This window comes from Telopea speciosissima, chromosome 7 (genome assembly GCF_018873765.1).
Source record: "Telopea speciosissima isolate NSW1024214 ecotype Mountain lineage chromosome 7, Tspe_v1, whole genome shotgun sequence".
Taxonomy (NCBI): Eukaryota; Viridiplantae; Streptophyta; class Magnoliopsida; order Proteales; family Proteaceae; genus Telopea; species Telopea speciosissima.
In genome coordinates this window covers 3,464,316-3,477,463 of record NC_057922.1, presented here as the reverse complement: position 1 = coordinate 3,477,463, position 13,148 = coordinate 3,464,316, and the positions used below count along the sequence as shown (strand labels likewise).

The window sequence follows — 13,148 nt, the reverse complement described above, 5'->3', positions numbered from 1 at the left end:
TATTAGAAGAAATAGTTTGTTTATCATGTCAGAGTGAAGAAATAAAAAAAAAAAACAAGAATAGAAAGAAAAGAGGACGGGTGAAATGGGACTTTGATGAGTAAGGGAGATTGAAAAAGAATGGGGGAACACAAGAATATAAAGACCTTGCAAACTGAGATTTTCTTTATTACTATTTCTCAAAACCAACAGTCCAAGTGTTCAACACTATACAAACTGCATGTAAACCGGTTATAAATTAGATAACGAAAACCGAATAGAAATTAGTAAAACTAGATCATATGTAAAACGATTTTGATTTTGTTTGATTATTATCTGGTTCGATGTTGATTTCACTTTTTCAAAAAATAAAACGTATCGCAATTGAACCGAATAACCAGAACCGCACCGATTGATACCATTCCCAACATATGCTCCACGTCCTGGTCTCCGTTCTCTGAGTACCGACTGGAGTCAGATTACCCTAGTGAATGTTCAGTACAATTTACCGAGTTGTTGGTGGGCAAATTGGTCGGATACACTTCCATGGAGGAAACAGCGTCTCGTGCTCACCTGAAGCGACCTCTTTCAGATGACGACGAGCCGAACAAACAGCCCATGTAATTTTTCCTCCATCTCTGCAAATGGGAACTCCCTCCCCCACCCCCCTTTTTGGTGTTCTTCCATTTGCACATCAGATATTATCGAACTTCACCTCATTCGTGTTTTCGTATGGTTTCTAGGGTTTTTTATTTAGAGGAATTTCGATCTATAACTGTTATATTTTAAGTTTTAACCCCTAATTTAATAACCTGTTTCTCGCGTTCATTCTCAGCAAACGGATTCGCCGAGACAAATTAATGTCTCCGTTCCGGATTGCCTGATTTTTCATTTTGTCTGAAGTGCATTTATGGCTATTTTCTTCTCCCTCCGCCAAATCCAAACGCCCTTTTGGGTTTGTTTCTTTGGTTTGTATCTGCTTAGCTTGTAATATTTGACTTGACAGGCAAAAGAAAGTTAGGTTCCCCAAGGGTAAGAAGGTGAAGGTCGGAGATGAAGTTGCAAACGTGAGCAAAGATGAGGAAGTTCCTGGCGAGGGGAAAACTGCTCGGCTTGCTGCCAAGGAACGCGCAAAGCGGCGGAATCAGATAACTGCTGAACTTTTTAGCGAAGAAGGCTCTGCGGGCTTTACTGATGTATTGGCTGCGGAAGTGCATTATGAGGTTACTCCTCCTTTTCCCCCTTTCTATTGTCCTTGGATATTTCTTTGCTCTCTAGAATGTTTTATTTGCTTCTTAAATTCTGTTCTGTTATTTGAGCATAGCCTGAAGCCCTGAACATTCCAAAACAAGTTTGTTGCATCTATTTGTGTCCGTCTACCTTACAGAAGTGATCACACCATAAGATGCAATTTCTCCCCTCTGGGAACCATAATTCAACCAATTGCTAGCCTCAATTAAATTAGTTCTGTACTTCCGTAGCAAACTGTCTCAAGTTCATTGCTAATGTACAAGATGGGCTTTCAAGAATGAAAGAAACCATTGGGACCTCGTTGGGGAAAAGGCTTTTAGATACTGATTAAAAACTCTACTAAACAATGTTAAACTTCTAAAGCATTTGGAAATTGAATATAATATTGGAGACATCTTAAAATTATGAGACATTACATGTAATGTCATAGAAAACATGTCTGCCTTATTCGTAAATTATTGGGACACCTAGTACATTCTCTCCCCCCACCCTTTTCTCCTGAGATGTCAGTTTTATGTCATCTCAGACTGCTTTATGATGACAGGAACCTTCCTAAAACTTGTAAGGTATGTATTATAACACCAAACACTTTGAGGCAAGGGGCGTGTTCTTAGTGGTAAGGGCATAGACATCTGCTTCAAGCTCAGTCTTGATATATGGAAACAGGTTTATGGCTAAAATAGTGAGAGGTGCAAGCTTGAGTGATGGTCACATGTTTTAGTCAAGGTTAAGCCTCTCTACAGCTTAGAAATGGTTATGTTTTTACTTTCTTCAGAGAATTTGCTTGTTGATAAATTCCAGAGAGCTTCTCGTTGCCAGTTTTGTTGGTTAAAAGAAATGAAACTTTACCAAGAAGGGCCGATATGACCTACAGAAGTAACACATTGTTTTTCATCTTGCCCTGATTTACTTCTTTATTTTGTTTTGACTAGTCTGTTGGCACTGTTTTTTTGGTCGGAATCTGTTGGCATATTTGACTTGTCTAATGCTGACTCCACACCCACAAGCTGCTTATCCATGGCTAGCTTGTGTCTTGAACATTTGTCTTTTTGGTCAGAGTGTAGAAACTTTTAATCCCATTTTGTTTTTAGTGATTTCCTGGAGAAGAATGTTTATGGGAAATATGAATTGCCAATTAATATATATATATATATATATATATATATATGTATATATATATAATTGCCTATTTAGTGGATCAAGTATCAACAACAGCTTGAAGTTAAGCTGTAGCCATTACTGAGGGATTAATGTTGGCAGGAAAATGCTAATTTTGATGACGATGGGATTCAAATAGAACCTTTTAATCTGAAGCACGAGAGGGAAGAAGGCTATTTTGATGCTGATGGAAACTTTGTTGAATATGTCAATGATAAGGAAACTAAGGTATCACATCAGCTCATCTATAATCTTTTGATTGCAGAGGATGCCTGTTTCTCATGTTATTCTTTATGGATGCAGGACGCATGGCTAGATAGTGTTGAGGTTGATACCAAATTTGCTTATAAGTGTTCTGAGATAACAAATAATGAAGAGGATACTCATGACCTCTCAGCTGAGGACATTGGAAAAATTAAGAGGCGTATTGCTGATCTCCTTGAATCAGGGGAAACGGTAAGTTTTATGGTCCATTTCCATTTTCCTGTTGTACTATTAGAAAGGCTCAGAATTTTGTTTGTTAAATTCCTTTTATCTCCAATGTTGGTTCTTGATCAAATGTAAAATATTGTGTTTCCTGATTTTCTCCATCTTAGGGTAATTTTTAACTCTCTGGAAACTAAAATTTTGGAATTTGGATGTAAAAGAAGCTGGCTAAGCTGGTACAATCTAAATTCGTTGATACTATATTTCTTTATCAAATCACTAATTTTTATTTTTGCATTGGCAGTTTGAACATCTTTATCAAAATAATTGATGCATTGAGTTGTCTGTTAAGAGAAGCTGGAAGACACATATCTCATTTGTTAAGTTTTGGATAAAAATGTCAGACATTTCCTTCTGTTTTCAGTTCAGATTTCTTTCACTTTTGAAATGTCATGCGGAGATTTACAACAATTCAAATAGTGCTTTGAGCACCAAATTTAACATTTTTTTATATTACTATTATTATGCATTGCATTAACTAATAAAGAGGTGATGCTAGATCAAAATTTTCGGCTACAGGAGCAGCACTAGTCTTTGTACTGTTCTTTGGGTCATGTCTCATATACAGAGTTTGCTAGCCTTCACTGAATGGGTTCCTTTGACAGATTTGTTTGTTTCCCTCAATTGGGAAATAAAAACCTGATTGTGTGAATGCAAAAATGTATTTTACTGTAGAGGGTCTGATGCAGTTGTTGCATTAGATATTAATCCCATATGGAGGCTTATGTGCCAGCTTGGGAGGCTCATAAGGTGTTGGTGGCAGTCCGTTAGGCTTAATTGACCTTTGGGTAGTTATATTATATATTATATGTTGCGCCTTTTATTTTTTTGAGTTTTGTTGTAATGGGTCTAATTTATAAGCCCGTAAAGTGGGGATAAATTAGTACACAGGATTAGTAGTTAAGTGTTTGAGTTGGATTAGAATGCTTAATAGCTAGATAGAGTTGTGTTTTGAGTTTGTTAACTTTATTGAGTGTATATATGTACCCCATCAATTAAAAATGATTTGAGTTTCCAAGAACGAAATTCTTGTTATGCTTAATATCTTTGCTTTGATCTGTTTTCATTCTACCCTTCACTCGAGTAGTTTTTTCTTTGCCAAATTGCCCGAGGCTTACGCTTTTTTCAATCCAATCGTAGATGTTATGCCAGTCATACCTGTGTTTTTCTTTTCTCTTAGCCTTTGTTTGGCAAGCTGCTGTAAGTTTTCAATGAGATCTCTTTAGTCCTACAAGCATTCATGATTTATTCGAAAAAAAAAAAAATTTATAACAATTGATAAGATTAGATAAGTCTTACATTATATTATGAACCCTCGATTGGAACATTGAAACTGTTGGATAGCAGCAATAAGTCTGGATCACCTCATTTCCCCATTCTAACCTTCTACTTCCAGTAAACAAGGACCTATTAGGGTCCCCCACAATATCTTTATCTAATTGTGGGTATGTATTGGTAACGAAAGAATCTTATTACAACATGATTTTTTTTCAGAGTTTTGGTGTTGTTGAGCAATGCATATGAGATTGGTATCCCAAACCTGATTTCTTTTCTTCTCTTCTCTTCTTCTTCCCAAGAAAGATTGATCTCATCTCTTTTTCTTCCCCTAACAACGCAGTGTCACAATTGCTTCCTCTATCTCAAATCTGGTTACAATTTAATTATTAGGTCTACTTGCATATAAAATCCATGATCTGGATTTTCAGATTGCATTAGGGTCTTGATACTTGGGATCATTTTTTTGGAAAGTAGAATATACGAGAGAAAGTGAGGTTATTTGGCCAAGGATAGGGTTATGGAGCTTAAAAGGAGATACTTTGAAATCATTTACTGATGAAGTGGTCAAACAAAAAAAGTGGGATTTTAAGGGAGACACTAATACGATGTGGAATGAGATAATTACATGTATTAAGGAGATGACTACTTGTATTAAGAAGGTTGCTAAAGTTGTCCTAGGTGAATCGAAAGGAAAATGTCATTCCTCTAGAGAGACTTGGAGGTGGGATGATGAGGTTCAAGCAGCCATTAAGACTAAAAAGCTAGTTTTAAGACTTGGCAAAGGAGTAAGGACTAAGGATGTAGAAGATCTACAAAGGTATAAATTTGCTAGAAATGAAGCTAAGAAGATTGTTGGAAAAGCAAGGCGAAGAAATACGAAAGGAAAATGTCATTTCTCTAGAGAGACTTGGTGGTGGGATGATGAGGTTCAAGCAGCCATTAAGACTAAGAAAGCTAGTTTTAAGACTTGGCAAAGGAGTAAGGACTAAGGATGTAAAAGATTTACAAAGGTATAAATTTGCCAGAAATGAAGCTAAGAAGATTGTGGGAAAAGCAAGGGCGAAAAAATACGAAGATCTTTATAACAATCTGAGCACAAAGGGAAGGGAAAAAGCTATCTATAAGATAGCTAAAGTGAGAGAAAAGAAGAGAAGAGATCTCAATCACGTTAGATGTATTAAAAGTGAAGATGGAAAAGTACTAATAAGGAATGAGGACATAAGATAACTAAAGTGAGGGAACAGAAGAGAAGAGATCTCAACCATGTTAGATGTATTAAAAGTGAAGATGGTAAAGTACTGATAAGGAATGAGGACATTAAAAAGAGATGGGAAGGTAATTTTAACAGCCTACTAAATGAAGACACTTCGAATAATAGTGTTCCTAAAGACTACATTACCCATCAAGACACCACATGTCGTAGATATATACGGAAAATTAAGGTGTCTTAAGTAAAAGAAGCTCTAAGGAGGATGAAAGTAGGCAAGGCACAAGGCCCAAATGAGGTCCCAAATTATAAGGGAGCACAACAATTTGATCATGTAGAAATACAAATGATTGTAACCTTTTTTTTATAAGAAGGCAAGTAGAAGGCAAATTGTTTGGTTGCGTTCAATTTTATTAGATGTAATAATAATCTCATAATAATTCTTGTTTCCTTTGATTGCCCTTCAACCAGATTTAAGATTCTAATCTTCAAGATGCAATGGCTAGATCTTCTAATTATTACTTATTCTGTTTAGTTGTTTCCTCATAATAGTTCTTGTTTCCTTTGGTTGTGAAGATCGTGGCCTATAAGCCTAGGAATAGAATGTATCGTATATGCTTATGTTGAATTTTATTATGGGTTGCGGGAGTTGATTTTGATCTCCTCTTAGGTTTTACAAGCTTTAAGGAGATTGAAAGGGACTTCTAGTGACAGGAAAGGAAGAATGTCAGAAGATATAAAGCTAATGTTTGACCAACTTACTGAAGACGCTATGAATCTTCTGGAGAACGGTGATTACAGTTAAGTGTGTTTTTCCAGAAAAAGCATAAACAGAAAATTGAGCTGCCACCATGCTTCCTGGTTCTTGCATTTAGTAGATAACTTTCTGCCTCTTAACTTCTATCAATCTCTAAATCCATTGCCATATAACATTGGTTTATTGGTTCCATTTTGTTCTACAGATGTGTACCATGAAAAAAAGGAGGTCTTTGAGCGAGAGGCAGGTCAGTGTGATGCTTTTGTCCCCCACCCCCATCCTTCTCCTTAAATGTCTGAACAATGGCATAATCTTCCAGCTTGAACTTTATAAGCATATTGACATGGTATTGTTAGTTTATTGATATTTGTTTGCTTCTGATTAACCTGAGTTTCAACTTGTTATGCTGATGATGCATCCTATGTGAATCTTCTTTTTCTTGTCATGGATTTGGTGGTTATTATCTGCAGCATGTCATAATATAGACCCACTTTTGCTGGAGTGGCACCTAAATGACCGGAGTTAAGATGGACCAAAATTGTAAATACTGAGAAAGATAAGATCTATATCTTTTGAAACTGGAGGTAGGGGTATGGATCAGAGGGACTTTTGGAAAGGCCTGCTAAGGGATGCATAGTTGAAATGAGTAATGGCACATGGGCATGCCCCCCCCCCCCCCCCCAAAAAAAAATAAAAAAATGTTGCCTTTGGTTCCAGTATCCTTGCATCTCATAATACTCTTAAACATCCATAGGGGCCCCTTATTTCACTATTTCTCTACGCTAAGCACTGTCCTAAATATCAACTCACATCTTAATTCTTTCATCAACCATAAAAAACTAGCCCAAATTTTACGTAAATTCTAATTTTCCCTTTGTTGTATACCTTCCATAGTTAAAACAGTAATTTCTCTCTCTCTCTCTTAACCTTGGGTTTGTTGTATTTCAACCCTTCCCTTGGAGACAACCTCCTTGTAGAACCTCTAGGTTCTACTTCACTGATCTGATTGTGTTACGTGCATATATATATACACACACATATACCCACTTATTTTTATTGATGTGGATAGTTTCATCACTATTAACAGTGTACATGTTCTGATCTTCCTTTCAGAAGGATATGAGAGGTTAGCTCGTGCAAGGGATGGTACATCCGTTAGTGCTCGTAATGGCAATTCTGATTCCATAACTGGGCAGGACATGTTCTCCAATGGACTGGACTCTGAAAGGGCCACCTCACAGCTTCCTGAAATGGCCTCAGGTTCTACCGCACAACTTTCATCCAGCGATGCTGCTGATTCATTTGACATGTTTGCGGAAGATGAAGAGAATGGTTCTTGTAATCTGTCTGCTGATGCGAATGGTTTGGGTTCTGGTTGTGCACCAGAACCATTCTCTCAACCTGCATCAGGAAGCTTAAACCAAGATCCAGAAAGTAAGATTATAGCTGTAATTTCCTGAAGCTACATTTTGAATTAAGAGGCACTATATCGGATCACCTGCTTAGTTATAATCTATATTTGTTGAATCTACAGGTGGAGGTCCGCAAACTGATTATATCTATGATGAGTCATCTGGGTGAGCAATTTTGTGTTGTTTTACCTTTCACCTTTGATGAGGGATTAGTTGTAATTAATCTTGGGCATTTAATGAAATTGTTTGTGTGTATGTTTTCCGGGTTTTCCCATGCTTCTTTAACTTGGGATCCGAGGATTGATTTTTCAGGATTTGATCTGCATTTCTGATCTCAATATACTGGGATTCTCAACTCACTGGATCCACTTTCCCCTTTTTTCAGTTATTACTACAGCAGCAGTTTGGGCTACTATTATGACCCTACATCTGAACTGTATTGCTGTGCAACATCCGGAAGCTGGTAAGCTATGCATCTTCCTTTGCTATGAAAGTGGTTACAGTTGACACTTATGTATTGTACTTTTAGAATTTTTTGGGTAGAATATTAGATTTTTGAAGTTTAGACATTACCTAGTGGTTATTATGATGTTACTTTTTTATAGTTCTTTTGCTCTGTTCTGTTATTCATTGCTTCAAGTGGATGGAATCTCCTGCTTAGGTGCTTTTGTTGATATTATGTGCACGGATACACTGGAGAGAAAATAGGAAAAAAAATAGAAAATATAAATAAGAGATAAAATATGGAACAGATAGGGTTGGCTTTATGGACGAAGCCTGGCGTCGTGGCGTAATTTGGAGGTCGTCAATGCTCTTCTCAAGATAACTTGAAGAGATAATTTAGGATTTTCATTCTTGGGATTCCATTACGTATAATGATATTTAAAAGAAGTATTACATTTAGATAACTACTACACAACATCCACCATTCATACGTACTATAAGTAATCCCACGTACATGCAACTACTAAGGCTTTGTATGGCAACGTTCTAAAATACCAATATGGTATTTTTCTGTTTTTCATTTTTAACAGAAATGGGCTGAAAACTGTATGGTATCATTGGTCTGGTTTTTTTTTTTTTTTTAAATGAACCGGACTCTGGGCACAGTTTTGAGCCTCGATTGAGAAACACCAAATTGGTGTTTTTCACCTTGAGAATCAATTTTATGAAAAGGGGGAGAAACAAGTCGCGATACTTAAGTCACGAGGGGTACTTGTGGGTTTTGCCTCACAAAATATAAAACCCATCAAACTAACCCTAGCTATTCACGAAACCGTGTTCTTCTCTTTTGCCATTGAAGCCAGCGACTGGGAGAGTTTGTGGTTGAATCGACCCAAGCAGCATCCATATTTCCCATATGGGCCTACAATCATTTTTCCTTGGCTTTTTTTCTAATATATTGATCCTTAATCACATAATGCTTTTTTCTGTATACCCACCATTATCTAGTGGCTAGTTGCAATGAATTCGCCACTTGATACTCTTTTCACACCCTTTTCTGGAGACTCAGCTTTATATTTAATTCAGAAATGCTTGCCATGACATGCATGTAATGTTTCTTCGAAGTAAAAATGATTTTGCATTTGCTTATGGAATGTCTCATTAGTTTTCAAATTGGGACTAAGAAAGAAAACAAGGGAAGAAAGATATTCTCCAGTTTCTATTTCACACACATAAATGTATTAGAAGCTACCATCGTGATCCACGTTGTAATATTGCAATTGATTTTTACTATTGTTATTAAGGTTGAGAGATTCAGTAGTGCTAGACACTGGACATGACTATTACATCTAGACTCTTTAGCAGTGAATTTTCCCGTTTCAAAATTGTGCCATACTTGGGTCCATTTTCTTAAGCATGTATGAAATGTGATTGTTTAGTTACTAGCTAAATCAATAAGCTCCCTTGATTTTTTATTTTTTTTTTTTTAATTTTTAGAAGGAAGCTCTCCAAGCTCCATGAGAACTAACTGCCTGCGTTTATTTCTCACGAATGGAATTTGTCATATTTGCTCCTTGAAGTCCATATTATGCTTAGCCTTTTATTTATTCAATTATCTGTTGCAGGTACTCATTTAATGAACAGACTGGAACTTATGATGAAATCCAGAATGAGACCACATCCATCTGAGATATAGGTGAGATCTCAAATTTTGCTACTACCTGTGAGGAGTTTGTATAGATCTTTAGATAATTACATGGTCGTAACTTGTAATGCTTGAGAACTTGTCAAGGTCTTTTCTAGTGCTATTTTCTCCGAGATGGTGGATTGTTTTTTATTGTAGTCTATAGTTGCTCACTTAAAAATCTGGAAGTGCAATCTTGTGATTCTAAGCGAACCATTCATATTTTCTCTCACCACTTCTTCTCAAGTCATTTTCGGCTGAACCCACCCCTTGGTCTATTAATTCATCTAGTATGCTTCATAAACTCTTCCTCACTGGCACATTCAATGCCACATAGCCTATCAAATCTCAAAACACATTTTTTCAACTATTCTCTTACTCTCTACCAGAGACACCGAGGGATCACCTTAAATGTTTTCATTTCTTATTTGTGTTTATGTTAAGTCGATCCAAAGCCTTTTTAAGGCAATCATTCCTTTAATCCAGATTGAACTTAGTTTATAGTCTTTAAAATCATTATAGTAATATTACCCCAATAATGGATTAAAGAGTCGCAGCTGTGCCCAATTTGAATTGGATTGAACTGAATTGTCAAATCTGATGATTGAATTTGGAATTTGGATGTTAGAGATACTAGGTTTTGGCACGTCTTTTGGATGTTTTGAAATTATATGAGGTTTAGAATGTTAACATTTTTTAAAAGGTCCAATTTAGAATAATAGATTTCAATATTAATTAATTTTAATTGAAGGGGAGAAACTAATTCTGCCAATCCAAACTGTTGGATACCTAAGAGAGGGTTTAAATAGGCCATATGTTAAATTCAGATCCTAATTCAATCAAATACCCTTCCGTGTAACCATGCACACTTACTGGTACTCTGACCACTACTGGTTCTCTCCCAAAACTGTTTATGTGGTCAGCCCACCAGGAAACCTCTTCCCTAAATTAAAATTTTTAAATAAAGTATTATATGTTTAAATTAGTAATTATATAAATGTAATTAAAATATTATTTACTTATCAACTTTTATATATTTCTATGATTGATTAATGTGAATTATATCTATCAGTACTGACTGTAGGAATAGCATAAATTATTATCGATGGATCTCTTGGGATGCCATTTGTTAGTTGACACATGATTCTTATTGCCTTTTTTCTTATTTTGGGTGCTGCTATTGCCTCTCTTTTTTGAGACTGCAAAATGCAAGAAAATTATTAAATAATTATAGGGAAAAGGAAACGCTTGATGCCGTCGTGCGGATTCCTTTACATACCCCCTCACAAACAACCGGGCCCCACTCTGTCTATTAAAAACCCTCCATTTGATGGTTCGAAAGCAACCCTTCCCATTCACCCCAAATTGCACACAGGTGTCGGAAGAAACCCTCGCCCATATTTATATTAAAGTTCCAGAATGAAATCCCATCAAACAAATCTCAAATAGATTAAATATGAATAATCAACAACAAAGTTTTGTGTAGAAAGAAGGTACAGTTTTTCAAATCTTCTCCCCAGTTTAGCATGTAGTTCTAAATATTAAGTAGCAGAGCAACCAGTTGGTTTATCATTGCCATTAAATCATGCAGCTTAATCTTACAAAAAGCTGGACTTCTGTCGATATTCTCTGTTACATAGATGATGTTTATTGATTGAGCTTTTTATCTACCATTGGGACATGTGACCATTACTGTGGTGTTTCGGTAGCTTCTCGACCATCAAGAATGGCCATTGCCATAGCGTTTGGCCGTCTTTGTATCATCAGTGTGTTCTATGTAAGCAAACCTACTGCTGCACCATCAAATCCTCACCGGACAAGCATGATCGTTCTCATCCATCTGTTCATATGATATCTGCTCTTTCATTCTCAAAGGTCAGTGAACCCAACCATCAAGTTTGGAAAGGTAAACATTGTTTGTTCCAACATGATTCATCCCATTGGAACCTATTTCTGATTTCCATCATACCATTGAAAACCCCATCTGTTTTAATACTCTCGGAACATCCATTTTTTGGTTCTTATATACATCAAATTTGTTGGTAGTCTTTCAAACATATTATTTTATCCTAAGACATTTTTTCACTCATTTTTTTTGCCATGTACAAGTCATTGCATGGACTGAAATTTATTAGTTTCAACAATGTTCTACATGCCCCAAATATGAGTGCCAAGTGAGCTGCCATGCCACTATGTGAACCATTTGACTTCAAGCATTAAAAACACCCAGTGGGATTTACCCCCAGTAAGATGCACTATGGATGTCATAACCAATCATGGTTGAGTACCATCCTGGTCTCACTAGTATCAATATTCTTAAGAACATGTCATCATATAGCAATGGCAATGAGAAACTATATGGAGATCCTCCTTGCAATGTATTTTAATGTGTTGGTGGTACTTAAATATTTTATGGGAGAGGGATTGCTGTCAGGCTTCGTGGTACTTGCACTAGCACGGATGCCAATGAGAGCGCTCATGGGCATCCAATAAGGTTGGGATTTTTCATTATATGGAGATAGGAGTGGTCATTTCAGCCTTGTGTCTGGGTGCAAGTGTCATGCAGCCTAGGAGCCTTCTTTGTTCCCTAGTTTATTATACCATTCAAACCAATAATGGAATTTTTGTTCCGACTGGCAGTTCTTAAATCATGGACACCCTACCATCGTATGATAAATCTTGGCACTACCTTAATCCACCTGGCTACGCTTGCCCTTTACTTTTTCTAAAAGATTTAATAAAAACTCATTTTTCATATTCATCCTTGTTTAATTGGTTTTGTTATTGACGTTGGAACATTATATTTTGAAGAAAAGTTATTTTTCTCCAAAATTTATTTTGGGAACAAGACGATACAATTAAATGAAGGTTGCAGGGACGCCATCTTTCATCATTCAGACAATCGTTTAGATGAGAAAGGTACCTTTTGACTGTATGAACAGCAATGTGACACCATTACACAAAAACAGCGAAAGCACACCAAACCCGGTGAAACTTTCTCAAGCTCCTTCAGGTCCTTCAATTTGTATTGGTTTTTCTTGTCTTCGTTTTAATCATGAGAGGTAAATGATTAAACTTAGAAATGAAATTTAATAGGTGGCAATCCAAACCATTCCTTAACTCATGCCTCTTCAGATCCATGTAGCCGACCTCATTTAGTCGGGATAAGGTTATGGTTGTTATTGTTGTATATTAATTCATATCTCGATTGATTTTTAAAATTATAATTACAATTCATTGGGTGAAGGGCCGTGCACCTCGAGATCCTGGAGAATCTCTTGGAGCTTTTCAAGAGGGAATTCTGAACCCCTTCTCGAAATAAGTACTCCTCGAATAGAAATGATGTTTTTCCATTTTTCCTCAGGGAAAAGCTGGCCCATCCGATCTACTATTCGCTCTTTGAAACTAAGGTGGGTGGCGATCGGCTCTGAGCTCTTCGGCGGAGGATACCGCTCTGGCATGATATATTTGAAGCCGCCACGCTATGCGCTC

At 36.6% G+C, this 13,148-nt stretch overlaps 1 protein-coding gene across 2 annotated transcripts; it reads left to right on the top strand.

Moving 5' to 3' along the window:
* Window positions 1–486: 486 nt before the first annotated feature.
* On the top strand, window positions 487–11,620 carry LOC122667176 (CD2 antigen cytoplasmic tail-binding protein 2). 2 transcript variants are annotated; one of them, XM_043863402.1, is made up of 11 exons: window positions 487–599; window positions 986–1,203; window positions 2,489–2,616; window positions 2,692–2,844; window positions 6,030–6,159; window positions 6,322–6,363; window positions 7,230–7,550; window positions 7,651–7,693; window positions 7,914–7,991; window positions 9,598–9,681; window positions 11,333–11,620. In XM_043863402.1, the coding sequence occupies exons 1-10, from the start codon at window positions 526–528 to the stop codon at window positions 9,659–9,661; spliced, it is 1,251 nt and encodes a 416-aa protein (XP_043719337.1). In that variant the 5' UTR covers window positions 487–525; the 3' UTR covers window positions 9,662–9,681; window positions 11,333–11,620. The 2 variants fall into 2 exon arrangements, with proteins under 2 accessions (XP_043719337.1, XP_043719338.1); XM_043863403.1 differs by lacking the exon at window positions 11,333–11,620 and having other exon boundaries at window positions 986–1,202; window positions 2,491–2,616; window positions 9,598–9,809.
* The last annotated feature ends 1,528 nt before the right edge of the window (window positions 11,621–13,148 follow it).